The 15,675-nt window shown below is 41.4% G+C and overlaps 1 protein-coding gene and 1 gene segment (V, D, J or C); both read left to right on the forward strand.

The window, feature by feature from the left end:
- Nucleotides 1-1,215: 1,215 nt before the first annotated feature.
- On the forward strand, nucleotides 1,216-1,852 carry LOC121492613. The segment is given in 2 exon segments: nucleotides 1,216-1,344; nucleotides 1,446-1,852. Coding segments are annotated over 2 exon segments (453 nt in total).
- An 8,867-nt stretch (nucleotides 1,853-10,719) lies between these two features.
- Nucleotides 10,720-14,218, forward strand: LOC121492400 (ribose-phosphate pyrophosphokinase 2). Its single transcript, XM_041757629.1, has 2 exons — nucleotides 10,720-11,768; nucleotides 13,763-14,218. Exon 1 carries the CDS (start codon nucleotides 10,799-10,801, stop codon nucleotides 11,753-11,755), a length of 957 nt encoding a protein of 318 aa, XP_041613563.1. The 5' UTR covers nucleotides 10,720-10,798; the 3' UTR covers nucleotides 11,756-11,768; nucleotides 13,763-14,218.
- The last annotated feature ends 1,457 nt before the right edge of the window (nucleotides 14,219-15,675 follow it).

Consider the following 15,675-nt stretch of genomic DNA (forward strand, 5'->3'; position numbering starts at 1 on the left):
AGAACCCAGAAATGGACCCTAAACCCTAAGGTCAAAAAATCTTGACAAAGCAAGGAAGAATATACAAATGAAAAAGAAAGTCTCTTCAACAAATTGTGTGGGGAATATTGGAGAGCCACATGCAGAAGAATGAAAGGGGACTGTTTCCTGAAATCATTCACAACAGTGGACTCAAAGTTGATGAAAGACCTAAATGTGAGTCAGGAAACCATCAGAATCCTCACAAGAACACAGGCAGCACCTTTTCTACCTCAGCTGCAACCACTTCTGGATGTGTCTCCAGAGGCAAGGGAAAGAAAAGGAAAATGAAGTATGGGGACTTCAAGGAAAGAGCATTTTAATAGCAAAGGAATCACTCAGTGTAATTAAAAGGCAACCTATAGAATGGGGGGAGATATTTGGTAAAGTTTTATTAGATTAAAGGCTCAAATTCAAATCTAAAATAAACTTATCAAGCTCAACAGCCACCAGTATCTCCAATGAGAGTTGGGCAGAAGTTGTGAACAGACTTCCTGTCCTGACCTGATATCTCACATCACATCATATATTAGGGAGCTCATCCACATGCAAGAGGAAATTCTTTTGCTCTCCTAGATCTGCTATATATCAAATGAAATATTAGAACAAAGAATCTGACCGAAAAGAGGGAAAACTTTTATGCCCCCTAAGTCAAAGATTACCATAGAAATTAAGCAATAATAAAGTAAAATATATTAATATCATTCAATAGGAAGAAAAGTAATTTTCTTGTATATGACATTGTCGAATAAATAGTGAATGAGGGCAAACCTTACAAAAAACACTTGAAGTAACTACTGAGCTCAGGGAAAATACAGGATATAAAACCAACATATACAATAAAGTTAATTTCTACACACTAACAACAAATTATCTGTACAAAATTTAAAAAACAATCCCCTTTACACTGGTACCAAAAATAAATATTTATGATTAAACTTCATTAAGGAGAGAAAATACTTAAAATGACCTATATTAATCACAGAGTTTTAAAAAGACACAAAGGCAAAGATAAATACATTGATGGATTAGAACATAATAAATCCACTGTGAAACCAAAAGAAAGTGATCTACAGTTGTGAAGTAATGCTTGTATATAACTTGTAAAGAATTGATCAGAGTTGGGAGCTGACTATATAGTCAGAGGACATGCAAATAGGGCCCTCCCTCTAGTGATTAAACCAGCCCAGCCCCGACCCTGCAACTGGGAGAGGAGGCTCAGCCCCAGGATCCCCAGGTGACCCCCTTCAGGGATCAGGACAGAACACAGACAACTCACCATGGAGTCTGTGCTCAGCTGGGTTTTCCTAGTCGCTATTTTAAAAGGTAATTCATGGAGAACAAGAGACCTTGAGTATGTGAGTGGAGGTGAGTGAGAGAAACAGGATGTGGGACCGTTTCCTGACCAGGATGTCTTCTGTCTGCAGGTGTCCAGGGAGAAGTGCAGCTGGTGGAGTCTGGTGGAGACCTGGTGAAGCCTGGGGGGTCCCTGAGACTCTCCTGTGTGGCCTCTGGATTCACCTTCAGTGACTATGCCATGGACTGGGTCCGCCAGGCTCCAGGGAAGGGGCTGCAGTGGGTCGCATACATTAACAGTGGTGGAAGTAGTACAAGCTATGCAGACACTGTGAAAGGCCGATTCACCATCTCCAGAGACAACGCCAAGAACACACTGTACCTGCAGATGAACAGCCTGAAAGCCGAGGACACGGCTGTGTATTACTGTGCGAAGGACACAGTGAGGCAAACTCAGTGTGAGCCCAGACACAAACCTCCCTGTAGAAGGGGATCAGGACCACCAGGGGGTGCACACTCCTCACCACTTCTGTCTTGAAGGTCCAGGCGCAGGTGCAGATGGAGGTTCTGGGCAGGTTTCCTGTCAGGGTCTGGGTTTCCTCTCCATGGAGCAGTTTCCTCCAGGGAACCTCTATGTTTCAAATTATTTTTTTTTCAAATATTACCAAGTGACCTTTATTTCACAAAACTATCTCCATTAAAATTATTTCATATACCACTGTTATAAATTATAAGATTGTATTTAAATGAAACACAATTGGCAAACTCACAAATCACCCACTTTAAGTCCTTTCTTGTACTCTGAGGCTGCCCACATCAGACAGAGTTCATTCCCAAGCCTGAGTAACCTAATGTTTTTAAATTGACATTAGTTAGGACTTCCGTATTGGGTTGAGTGTGCATTACACCAAAGGAGCTTTGGAACCATCTGTCACCTAATTCAGTTCGCCAACATATATCATATCATCCAGGGCTCAGGGGGCCTGTCTTGACACCAGGTTCTGTGTGTACCAATGCAGTGTCTCACTTGATAATTTGTTTCATGGAAAAACAACTATTCTTATATGCACAAAAGATAGAGTTTCATAGACTTATTTAAGTTCTCATAAATATATATCTAAGTTCTCCCTACATATGAGTAATACATATGAATTATACGTATGATTAAAACACAAATGTCTACATGTACCTCAACTTCTATAGGGATCAACAATCCAAGCAAAACAAAACAAAAAACTGAACTCTGAGAAAATGAGCATTAGGATCACTCACACACATACACATGCACACACACACGAGACTCTAAACCTTTATCACTTTCACCATCATGTCTTTTGAGAACAAAGCAGTCCTCTCAGGAAGTCATAAATACATGCTTGGAGCAGAGGACCCTGGCTCAGGGTGTGTGTTGTGGGTCAGTCAGTTGTTTTGATGAAGTACTAATCCAGGGAGCGCCTATGTGGAGTCAGTGTCTCCCCTGAATGAAAGGAGGGAACTCGAGGTTTCCTGCTGGATTTCCTATATGTGGGGCAGGAGGTGAAGATGGAAGATTGGTGATCCAGGTGGTGGTAAGTAATACTCCAAGAATATGGTGTGATGGCAAATTCCACTATACATTTATGAGAACTTAGAGAACAAAAATGGAGGAGGACCTGCCACCTGCAGAGAATAACTCTTAGATCCTTCAGGTGCTGATATCAGCTCACGGTGTGGGACCTCTACCATCCCCATATTGGAAACTAGTACCCATGTGATGGGAAGAGGAAGTGTGGTCTTATGGGAGTTCTTAGGTCATGAGGTGCAGCCTCATGTTGGGATCTGGTCCCTTATACACCAGGACTGGGAAAGTTCCCGGCCTCCTGGCCCCAGGTGGGTGACAAGGAAAGGACCTACGAGGACATGGGAGATCTCCAGACACTGTGTGCCTGCACTTGGACCTCAGAGTTCCCAGACTCTAGATCTCTGAGAATGAGTGTCTGCTGTTTATTTCACCCAATCCATGTACGATGTTCCAACAGTGGGCACAGGATAAGGTAGTCTATATTTATTTATTTTAACTCAATTTGCCAACATATTGTAACACCTAGTTCTCATCACATCACGTGCCCTCCTTAATGCTGGTCAGTCTCCCCAGCCCCCAATCCACCTCCCTTCCAGAGACCTTCACTTTGTTTCCCAGACTAAAGTGTCTCTCATGGTTTGTCTCTCTCATGAATTTTCCCAACTCAGTTCCCCTCCTTTCCCTTTTAGTCCCTTTCACTATTTCTTATATTCCACGTATGAGTGAGACCATATGTTTCCTTTCTTTCTATCACTGACTTGGATGAACTGAACACTGTTCTAGCAGTGTTCATCCACTGGACCTGAGCTGGGGTTTGGAATCATGTCTAAGATGCACAGTGCATTTGTTATTAGATTGTTATGTTTAAATATTTTGCTTCCTATGTATATGCCCCACCCTACCTTGGTGAGGATTGTGCCGTGGGCTGTGTGGCTCTCTCCCTGGCTGCACTGGAGAGCTGTGCTGGCCTGGGTGTCAGTTGTGAAGTGTGTCTCTCTGTGTCCACCCAAGACTTCAGATTCCTTCAGGGATCCCCTGTTTCATTCCCTGAATGGCTTTGTGTTCTCCTTGTTCTCTTCCATGTAGAACCTCCCTCAGCTCCCTCCAATACACCCACTGCTCTACTCACGTGACAATGGTTAATGTGGGGGAAGGAGTGGGACCACCAGGATGCTCTTACATGCTGAATGAGCCTTATCATCAGGTGTTCATGGGACCCTGGGTCTGGAGGAAGGCTGCTTGGGCCCCTGACCCTCCTCCATCAGGAGTCCATTTCCATTGATTCGTGCCCATCTCTGGGTACAGAGCCACTTCTTTTATTCCCTTGTTCCCTCCCACAGCTCCAGCTCTCCCTGGGTGTCTTCAGTTTCCTCCTTTTTAATATTTTTATTAAATTTCAATGTGCCAACATGTAGTAGAACACACAGTGCTTATCCCTTCAAGTGCCCTCCTCAGTGCCTATCACCCGGTCAACCCATCCCTCCCTGCCTCCCCTTCCACTACCCCCTGTTCACTTTCCAGAGTTAGGAGATTCATGTTTTGTCACCCTCTCTGATATTTCTCACCCATTTTCCCTCTTTGCCCTAATAGTCCCTTTCAATATTTCTTATATTCCTCATATGTGTAAAACCATATAATCTTTGTCTTTCTTCATTTGACTTACTTCACCCAGCAAAACACCCTCCAGTTCCATCCATGTCAAAGCACATGGTTAGTATTTGTGATTTCTAATGACTGAGTAATATTCATTGAATATATAGACCACATCTTCTTTTTTTAAGATTTAGATATTTATTCTGAGAGACACACAGAGAGAGAGAGAGAGAGTCAGAGACAAAGGCAGAGAAAAGCTCCATGCAGGGAGCCCAATGTGGGACTTGATCCCGGATCTCTAGGATGATGACCTGGGCCGAGGGCACTAAACCTCCAAGCCACTCGGGCTGCCCTACACCACATCTTATTTATTCTTTCATCTGGAGATGGACATTGAAGCTCTAAGTTCCCTCTTTTCCTACCTTTCCTCACACTAGAACTTTCTTTTGAAATGAAACATCTGTTCAGTCCTCAAGAAAACTTTGCTGTTTAAATCTGTTCCACTTTCAGGAAGAGAGGGATCCCATGTGATCCCTCCTGTTACTACAGGATGCTGGATTGGAAGGTGTTCTATTGCAGGCAAATTCTGTTTCTGGACTGGACACAGGCCATGTGTATCTCAAAGCATTTCTTCTCAGTGTCATCTTGCCCCCCTCCAGCAGGAACCATTGGTGAGGGTTTTATGTGATAGGTTCCCATCCTACAGGGGAGGGAAGTATGAGTGTGGAATCAGTTTAATGATGTGGTCTTGGATAACATCATGCTATAGCACCATCATCACAAAGGATGTCAAGAAACCTATTAAATGTTTAGGATGAATCTCGTGATCCTTTTTGTGCTTCTTTTGTGCCAGGGTCTGGGGCTTCTTCTCCATCAAATATGTAACCCAGGGAGACTCTTTGGACACAGGATTCTATGTTTACCTATTCAGTGCTAACCTACAAATATACTTGTCATAGGAAGAGAAATACCCTAAACTACACACATGAAACATTCATGTGTATTGCTTATTCATGTCTCTAAATACAAATACACAACCAATATCCTGATGCTCATCAACTTATTATTCGCAGGAGACATACTGACTCAGTGTGCATCACAGGACCACCAGATCAACTAGCAAGCATGCTACAAGGAGCATAAAGTGCATACTGGACACGAAGCTCCAGAAACATTAACAATCCAAGCATCAGAGTAAAGGACTCTGGTGTGTTCACTATCTTGGACCATGATCACAGCACCATCATCAGTGTTCTTCATGTTCGATAGCCACATTAATTCGGAAGAAGTGTTCTTCTTCATCTCTTATTTCTGTCTTCGTATTGAAACCAGTTTTCTGATATAAGAATTGTTACTGCAGGTTTCATGGATGTCCATTTGCAAGAAAAAAGGTTATCCACTAACTCAATTTCAATTTAGAGGTGTATGGATTTAAAATGACCCCCTTAAAAGCAGAGAAAGATGATATCATGCAATAAGGTCAGGAACATGATGGGAACCTCCACTCTCCAAAATGTTCTTCAATATAGCGCTGGATGCCCTTGCCTCAGAAATCAGACAATAAGAAATACAAGTTCCCAAATCTAGAAAGAACAAGTCAAAACTTCATTCTCCATGTATGAGATGCTACTCAACATAGAAAACTCAAGAGACTTCAGGAAAATATTTTATATCTGAGTCAGCAATTTAGCAAAATACCAGGATATACATTCAATGCACAGAAGTCAGGCACATTTTACACTAACAATAATAGAGGAGAAAGAGAAACCCAGGAGTCCATGGCATTTACAATTGCAACTACACACAGTGAACCAAATCAGATGTGTACACTGAGAAGTCTAAAACACTTAGGTTGAAAATTGAGAAAGACACAAATATATGAAAAACCTTCCATGTTAAAGGATTATAAAAAATAAATCCTTCAATCTCTATGCTACCCAATGAAATCTACATAGTTACACAATCTCTATGAAAATACCATCAACATTTTTCACATATAGTACAATCGTAAAATTTGAATGGAACCAGAAAAGATCCTAAATATCAATGGGATGTTGATAAAGACAACCAAAGCTGGCAGCATCGCAATGCCTGATATCAGGCTGTATTACAAAGCTGTGATCATCAAGACCCTGTGGTACTGCACAAGAACAGACACATAGATTAATGGAACAGAGTAGAGAACTCAGAAATGGACCCTCAACCCTATGGTGAACACATCTTTGAAAAGAAGGCAAGAGTATCCAATGGAAAAATTGAGGCTCTTCAACAAATGATGTTGGGAAATTTGGACAGCCATATGCAGAAGAATGAAACTGGTCCAGGTTCTTACCAGACACACTGATGAACTGAGAATGGATGAAAGACCTATATGTGAGGCAGGAATCCATCAGAACCCAGGCAGTAACCTCCCTGATATTGTCCAGACCAAAATTTTACAAGACATTTTTCCAAAGACAAGTGAAACAATTGCAAATATGAATTTTTCGGTGTTCATGAGGATAAACAGGTCTGTGAGAGAAAAAAGTCAAGAAAACATAAACACAACCAACAGAATGGGAGTAGATATTTACAAATGAGGAATTATTTAAAGGGATAGTAGCCAAAATCATTAAAAACTTAGTAAATTCAACACTCAAAGAACAAAAACCCCAGGCAAGACATGAGCTGAAAATACAAATTGGTATTTCCCCATTAAAGATATATAAACATGCAAGCAACTTGAAAAATGATTGTCCTTCTCTGAAAGACTTATTTCACTCAGCATAATAGCCTCCAGTTCCACCCACATCTAATCAAATGGTGGTTATTCTTCCTTTCTGATGGCTGAGTGATATTCTTTTGTATATAAAAACCATATCATTTTTATCCATTCACCTGTCGAAGAACATTGTGGGTTCTTACACAAATTGGCTATTGTTGGAATTACTGCTATAAACACTGGGGGGGCATGTGCCCCAAAATTACATTACAACTGTACCTTTGTGGTAAATACCACAGAGTGCAATTGGGAGGTCACAGGTTAGCTCTATTTTTCTTTTGCCAAATTTCAACATGTGTTCCTGATTAAAACTCTTCAAGTGGAGGATACAGGGAACATTCTTCTATATCATAAAAGCCATCTATGAACTTTCACAGTGAATCTCATTCTCAATAGGGGAAAACAGAGTTGTCCCTATGTTCACGAAGACATCAGGGATTCCCAGTCTCAACACTTGTGTTCACCATAGAAGTAGAATTCCTACCATCAGCAATCAGATAACACAATAAATAAAATCCATTCAAAATGGCAAAGAAATAAGTCAATCAGAGAAGGACAAACATATGATCTCATTCATTTGGGGAATATAAAAAATAGTGAAAGGGAATAAAGGGGAAAGGAGAAAAAATGAGTGGGAAATATCAGGAAGGGAGACAGAACATGAAAGACTCCTAACTCTGGGAAACGAACTATGGGTGGTGGAAGGGGAGGTAGGCGAGGAGTGGGGGTGACTGGGTGATGGGCACTGAGGTGGACACTTGATGGGATGAGCACTGGGTGTTATTCTATGTGTTGGCAAATTGAACACCAATAAAAATAAATTTATTAAAAATGGCAAAGAAGAAATCAAAATCTCCCTTTACAGAGGACATAATATTTGTATCTGAATCCCAAGAGACACCACCTAAATTTTCTAGAAATCACATAGCAATGTAGCGATATGATAGGAGACAAAACCAAGGCCTAGAGGGCAGCTGAATTCATACACACAAACAGTGAGACTGATAAAAGAGAAATTATGGAATTTAACTCATTTACAATGACACCAACCATAAGATACCTAGGAAGAAACCTAAACCATGAGGTAAAGGATCTGTCCTTTAAATCTAGAAGACACTTATTAAAGAAATAACTGAAGACACAAATAAATGGAGAAACATTCCATGCTCATGGATCAGAAAAATAAACATTCGGCAAATGTCTATGCTATCCAGCGCAATCTAAACATTGAATGCAATTCCTATCAAAATACCACAAGCTTTCTTCCCAGTGATGGAATAAATAATCCTCAGATTTCCATAAAATCAGAAAAGAGCTCCAATGGCCAGAGTAAGGTTGAGAAAGAAAGCCAAAGCTGGGAGCATCAGAATGCCTGCTTTCAAGCTGTTCTACAAGGCTATGATCATTAAGACGGTGTGGTCCTGGCACAAAAACAGACACATAGATAAATAGAACAGCAGAGAGAACTTGGAAATGGACCCTCAAATGTATGGTCAATAATCTTCGACAAAATAAGAAAGAATATCTACTGGGAAAATAAAACATTCTCAAAAAGCATTAGCATGGTCAGGATTGAACAGCCCTTGTAGAAGAATTAAAGTGGAACAATCACTTGTACCAGATAAAAATATGAAGTCAAAATGGTTAAAAGATCTAAATGTGAGAAATGTGAGACAAGAATCCATCAAAATCTCTTTGAGGAGAAGACAGGGAACAAGTTTTTGGAATGTAGCCACAGCAGTTACTTGCATGTCATGTCTATAATGGTGAGGGAAATGAAAGAATAAATGCATTTGGGAGCTCCATCAAGATAAAAATTGTTCTGCAGAGCAAAGGAAACTGTCAACAAAACTAAAACACAACATACAGAAGGTAAGGTGATATTAGCAAATGACATATCAGACAAAGGGCTTGTATCCAACAACTATAAAGAACTTATCAAACTCAACACCCAAGAGCAAGGAATCCAGGCAAGAAATGGTGAGAAAAACATGAACAGAAATTTCTCTGAATAAAACCTTCATATTGCCAACAAGTCCATGAAAAACATGCTCCACATGATTTGCTATCAGGAAAAAACACAACCGAACCACAATCAGTTGCCACTTTACAAAACAGAGAATAGCAAAAATTAATGAGAAAGAAAAGATCAAATATAGGAGAGTATGTAGATAAAGGGAAACACACTTGCACTGGGAATGTTGGTGGGAATGTGAAGTGGTGCAGCCACTCTGGAAAACTGTGGAGGTTTTTCTCAAAGACTTAAAAATAGAGTTACACTCCAACCCAGCAATTATACTACTGGGGACTTATCTGCAAAATACAGATATAGTGAAAGGCTGGGACACCTGCACCCCAATGTTTATACCAGCAATGTCCACAATAGTCAAATTCTGGGAGAAGCCACGATGAACTTTGACAGATGAATTGATAAACATGCTATGGTTTATATATACAAAGGGATATTTCTCAATCATCAGAAAGGATTAATAGGTACCATTTCCATCAACGTGTATGGAATGACAGGATATTATGCCAATGAAATAAGTCAATAGAAGAATAATCACCATGGTTTCAGTCATACATGGAATATGAGAAATAGTGAAAGGAATCATAAAGGAAGAAAGACAACAGAGTGGGATAAATCAGAGAGGAAGACAAACCATGAGAGACTCCAATCTCTGGGACTCGAACAAAGGGTTGCAGAAGGGGAGGTGTGTGGTGGGACACGGTTCCTCGGTGATGGGCACTAAGGAGGGAACATGATGAGATGAGCACTTGGTGTTAACATATGTTGGCAAATGGAACGTACATAAAATATTGAATAAATAAATGAAAGATACATTATTATAGAGAGAGAACATTATGTGCAATAACATGCCAACAAATTCAGCAATCTCAGAGAAATGGATGCCTTCCTATAAATGTAGAAACAACCAAATCTGAAACAGGAATGAAGAGATAAGCAGTACAGACCCAAAACCAGGAAATGAAAATCAAACATATTTAAAAGTCTTCTAACAATCAAAAGTCCAGGGACAGAGGGCTGTTCAAGGGAATGCAACACGTATTTAAAAAGAATTAATGCTCTCCTGAAAATGTTCCAAAAAATAGAAATTAAAGTAAACTTCCAAACTCATTCTCTGAGGGCAGCATTACCTTGACCTCAAAAACAAAGATCCAACTTAAAAGGAGAACTACATACTAATACACTTGATGGATATGAATGTAAATTTCTCACCAAGATCCTAACCAACGGGATCCAACTGTACATTCATAGGATGATTCATCATGAACAAATGGGATTAATTTCTGGTCTGCAAGCATAGTTCAGCAACTGCAAATCAAAGAGTGGAATTTGAGTCATTAATAAAAGAAAGGATAAGGACCATCTAATCCTCTCAACTGATGATGAAAAAGCTTTTGGCAAAAGCGATTATACTTTCTTGATAAAAACCTCTTGCTGGAGCTCCGCCCCCTCCAGCTCCTTTCCCCTGCGCTCCTCCTTTGGTCGACAGCCGCGCTTTCCCGCTCGCGTCGCAGCCTCCGGTGCCACCGCCGCCTCCGCCATGCCCAACATCGTGCTCTTCAGCGGTAGCTCGCACCAGGACCTGTCCCAGCGCGTGGCCGACCGGCTGGGCCTGGAACTAGGCAAGGTGGTCACTAAGAAGTTCAGCAACCAGGAGACCAGCGTCGAGATCGGTGAAAGCGTGAGGGGCGAAGATGTCTACATCATCCAGAGTGGCTGCGGAGAAATCAATGACAACCTGATGGAGCTCCTCATCATGATCAACGCCTGCAAGATCGCGTCATCATCCAGGGTGACTGCCGTAATCCCGTGTTTTCCATACGCCCGACAGGATAAGAAGGACAAGAGCCGAGCTCCGATTTCTGCGAAACTTGTGGCCAATATGCTCTCGGTCGCTGGGGCCGATCACATCATCACCATGGACCTGCATGCTTCTCAGATCCAGGGCTTCTTTGACATCCCGGTGGATAACCTGTACGCGGAGCCCGCCGTCCTGCAGTGGATCCGAGAGAACATTGCTGAGTGGAGGAACTGTATCATTGTCTCGCCCGACGCCGGGGGAGCCAAGAGGGTCACGTCGATTGCAGACAGGTTGAATGTGGAATTCGCCTTGATTCACAAAGAGAGGAAGAAAGCAAATGAAGTGGACCGGATGGTTCTGGTGGGCGACGTGAAGGACCGCGTGGCTATCCTCGTGGACGACATGGCTGACACCTGTGGCACCATCTGCCACGCCGCGGACAAGCTGCTCTCCGCCGGAGCCACCAAGGTTTATGCTATCCTTACACACGGGATCTTCTCTGGGCCAGCTATTTCCAGAATAAACAACGCCGCCTTTGAGGCTGTTGTGGTCACAAACACCATTCCGCAAGAGGACAAAATGAAACACTGCCCCAAGATTCAGGTCATTGATATCTCGATGATCTTGGCAGAGGCGATCCGAAGAACGCACAACGGTGAATCCGTGTCCTACCTGTTCAGCCACGTCCCGCTATAGGCCCAGACGTGAGGTGTGGAGCAGGCCTGCTCGGGCCGCTGCCTTGTGTGCGTTTGCCTGACTTTAGTTTTAGGACTCAGCAATCCTAGGATAATGCAAAAGCGTCCGATCTTTGTACCCTGCAAGATCCATTGTTTCCCTCCTCTCAAGCTCAAGACCATTTACTTCTGGTTTGGGAGGGGGAGGGGGAGGGTGGTGGTTATCTGATCTTTTTACGTGAACTGTCCTTAAGGTCATCTTGGCTCATTCTGACAGGTGACCTTTCTTTTGTTTTACCAGTACTCCGAGGCCACAACTTTCAAGTATGTAATTCCACTGCGGAAGGTCATAGTCTATTTCGAGGTCGCCAAAGGTGACTTCAGATTAAAGCCTTCTGTGTAAATACTGATAATGCCTATGGACATTTGGGTCAAACCCTGTATACAGAATTAGCCTTTTCCTTCCGAGTGCACCTTAGAAAATTTATAATACCCTGAATTCGGTTGGGTTTTTTTTTTGGTTTTTAGTAACCAGGTTTCAAATAAACCTTTGTTATCATGCTCAATTTGACCAAATTTTAGGTAGCTTCAGAGGGCTGCTGACACATTTACTTTCAGATAAACATTAGACATTATCACAAGCAATTCAGCATTTCTTTGGTTGTTGTTGCCACTGCTGAGAAACGCATTATAACTGCCACTTACCTGAAATGTCACGTTCTGAAATTCCAAAATTATGTTCAGCAATGGATCTAATTGAGAAAGTGTCAAGATAGACCCTACAGGCTCGCTGGTGCCACTCACGCTGTGCTCTGGCCATCCGAGGCGGACAGCTCTGCAAGCAGCAACTCCGTCCTACCATCTTGTTTTATGGCCTCTTTTTAGCTCTAGCTTTTACTTCGCCTTCTTTCCAATAATCTCACGTTGTGGGTTTCCACCAAAACCAAGACTCCCCTAAGTTCCCTCAGGCTTACTAGTGTCTGTTCGTTATTTGTTCCTGACATCATAAAAAGGCGAATTTTTGTGAGTACCACCAAATGCATATTTAAACATCACCTCCTTCGTTTTGATTTAATAGTCTTTTGCCTTTTGTAATCAGAAGTAGCAGGTCTCCTAGACAACTGATTGTTTTAACTAAAACTGTTACATGAAAAATGTGGGTAAGAAAGGCCTACAAAGAAAGTACAAATAAGTAAGCATTAATTGCTTCATTGAGATAAGGTTCAAGTGGTGGCCCAAGAGTGATCATGGAGGCAAAGATTGCTTTATCCACAGATGGCGCTTGACAGCATCTTCCTCAGTGGGGTGCATCCCTAAGGCGAGCTTTGACTTCCCATGAGTCTTGGTAGCTGCGCACTGGTGCACAACCAACTAAATTCTTCAGCCCAGAAAGAAGAGAATTTGCCTGCGTAGACAAAGGCTGGGAATAATAACAATCCCTCCCTTCTGCTGAATCTTAAAACTTGAAGAGAGGAAATTGCCTGATCTAAGTTTTGCAGGTGGCAAAACCAAATCTTTAAGTCACTTGAACAGCAATTTTTAAGATTTCAAACTTCAGTCCAGCAGAGGTTGAAGTTTAGCAAGTATCGTGTTGGTCATTGCCGAGACTGGCATTTTGCTGTACCTTAAAATGGTTTTTGAGAAAAACAATGGCATTCTAGCCTGGTAGAGTCAGCTACGCGATACCGATTGGCTCTACCTAGGAAGAGTTGACTTGATAATGTAAAGAGCCTCCTTAGATGTATGTAATTTTTAGTTTTGATAAATGAGTGATATCTATTTCTTGGAATTTCTATGCAAAGACAGATGAAAACGTAGTTACAGACACACGCAGGTAGACGGCCTTGGCATATAAGCGTAGACATGTTGACATGACTGACGAGAGGTGATTTAAACATGATCATTTCGTCATCAGATTGAGTCTAAGATACAGAGCTAGTTTTAAAATAATCCTCAGATAAAAATCTGCACTGTCATCGAATTAACTGACTTTTTCTCTCTTTTGGCCTCACTTTTTGTTTTCAAGTAGTTCTGCTATATTCACTAATTCGACTAGACTTGGCCATACACGGGGGCGATGTAGACCTCAACCATTTGATGGTTTCAGCTCCGGAAAGATGATGGGAGTGGCCTCAGGAGCGGCCCGATCGCAGAACTTGCGTATCCCTTGCCCCTGGTGTGCAAGCATTCAGGGAAACCACCCAGTGTATCGGTTCTGTCCAACTCTGCCAAATGGCGCTGGACTCACGGATATCTAGCCGAAAAGGGGAGCCAGAGAAGTACACGCATACCAAAGCTGCTCGTCCTCCAACTTAAATGATATTAATCAACCTGCAGATAATTCATACTAGAACTTGCCTTTGTTAGATGTCCCTTAGATTCAGGAATGTATCATTTTCAGTGCTTGTATTGGTTTAGAACATACGATTTTAAGATCATCCACCACTGTACTAAAACATTTCAATAAAATCATGCTACTTCTTTCTATCAAAAAAAACAAAAAAAAACCTCTTGCTGTGTAGAGATAGGGGGACACATTCAAAATCATAAAATCCATCTACAGTAGACACATGGAGAATGTCATCCTCAACAGGGAAGGGTTCAGAGCTTTTTCCCTAAGATCAGGAACAGGACAGAGATGCCCACCATCACCATTGTTCTTCACCATAGTGCTAGAAGTCCTAGCCTCCACAATCAGACAACAAAGAGAAGGAAATATCATCCAACTCAGCAAAAAAGTCAAACTTTCACTCTTCACACACCACAAGATACTTTAAGTTCTAATCCCAAAGATTGTTTTGAAAAGTTGCTAGAACTGATTCTAGAATTCAGCAAAAGTGGAGCATGTAGAATCAATACAAGGAAGTCAGTGTCTTTTCTCTTTAGCACAAATGAAAGAGAAAAGATGAAAATCAAGGCCTGGAGGCAATTTATAATTGCACCAGAAATCATCAGGTATTGAGGAAAAATCCTAACCAAAGAGGGGTGGATGTAGAGTCTAAACATTCCATAACACTTATGAAAGACAGTATGGAAGATACAAGTGGATAGAAAATATTTACTCTCATAGATTAGAAGAATAAGCATTGATAACATATCTATGCTACCAAGAGCAAGTGACACATTCAAAGCCCATCTGTATAAAAATATCACCAGAATTTTTCACAGAGCTAGAGCAAATGATCAGAGAATTTTTGGGGAATCTCAAGGATCTCACATAGTGAAAGCAATCCTGAAAAAGTAAAGCAAAGCTGGAGTATCCTGATTCTGGTTGTCAAGATAAATTAAAATGCTGATATCATCAGGACAGTATGCCACTGACACCAATACAGACATATAGATATATACAAAAGATGGAAAACCCAGAAATGGACCCTGAACTCTGAGGTCAAAAAATCTTGACAAAGCAGGAAAGAATATCCAATGGAAAAAATGAAAGTCTCTTCAACAAATGGTGTTGGGAATATTGGAGACACACATGCAGAAGAATCAAAGGGGACACTTTTCTTACATCATTCACAACAATGGACTCAAAGTTGATGAAGGACCTAAATGTGAGTCAGGAAACCATCAGAATCCTCAGGAGAACACAGGCAGCACCTTTTCTTACCTCAGCTGCAACGACTTCTGGACGTGTCCCCAGAGGCAAGGGAAAGAAAAGGAAAATGAAAAAAAAAAAAAAAGAAAAGGAAAATGAAGTATGGGGACAACATCAAGGAAAGAGCATTTTTACAGCAAAGGAAACACTCAAAGTAATTGAAAAGCAACCAACAGAATGGGAGAGGATACCTGGAAATGTCTTATCAGATTAAAGGCTCGAATTCAAATCTAAAATAAACTTAGTCTCAACACTCACCAAAGATATATAAATATATATATCTCCCATCAGAATTGGGCAGAAGTTGTGAATAGACTTCCTGTCCTGTCCTGAGGTCCCACATC

Source organism: Vulpes lagopus, chromosome 6 (genome assembly GCF_018345385.1).
Source record: "Vulpes lagopus strain Blue_001 chromosome 6, ASM1834538v1, whole genome shotgun sequence".
NCBI classification, from domain to species: Eukaryota; Metazoa; Chordata; class Mammalia; order Carnivora; family Canidae; genus Vulpes; species Vulpes lagopus.

Coding starts and splice junctions, on each gene's coding strand:
- LOC121492400 (XM_041757629.1), top strand. CDS start 10,799: ATGCCCAACATCGTGCTCTTCAGCGGTAGCTCGCACCAGGACCTGTCC.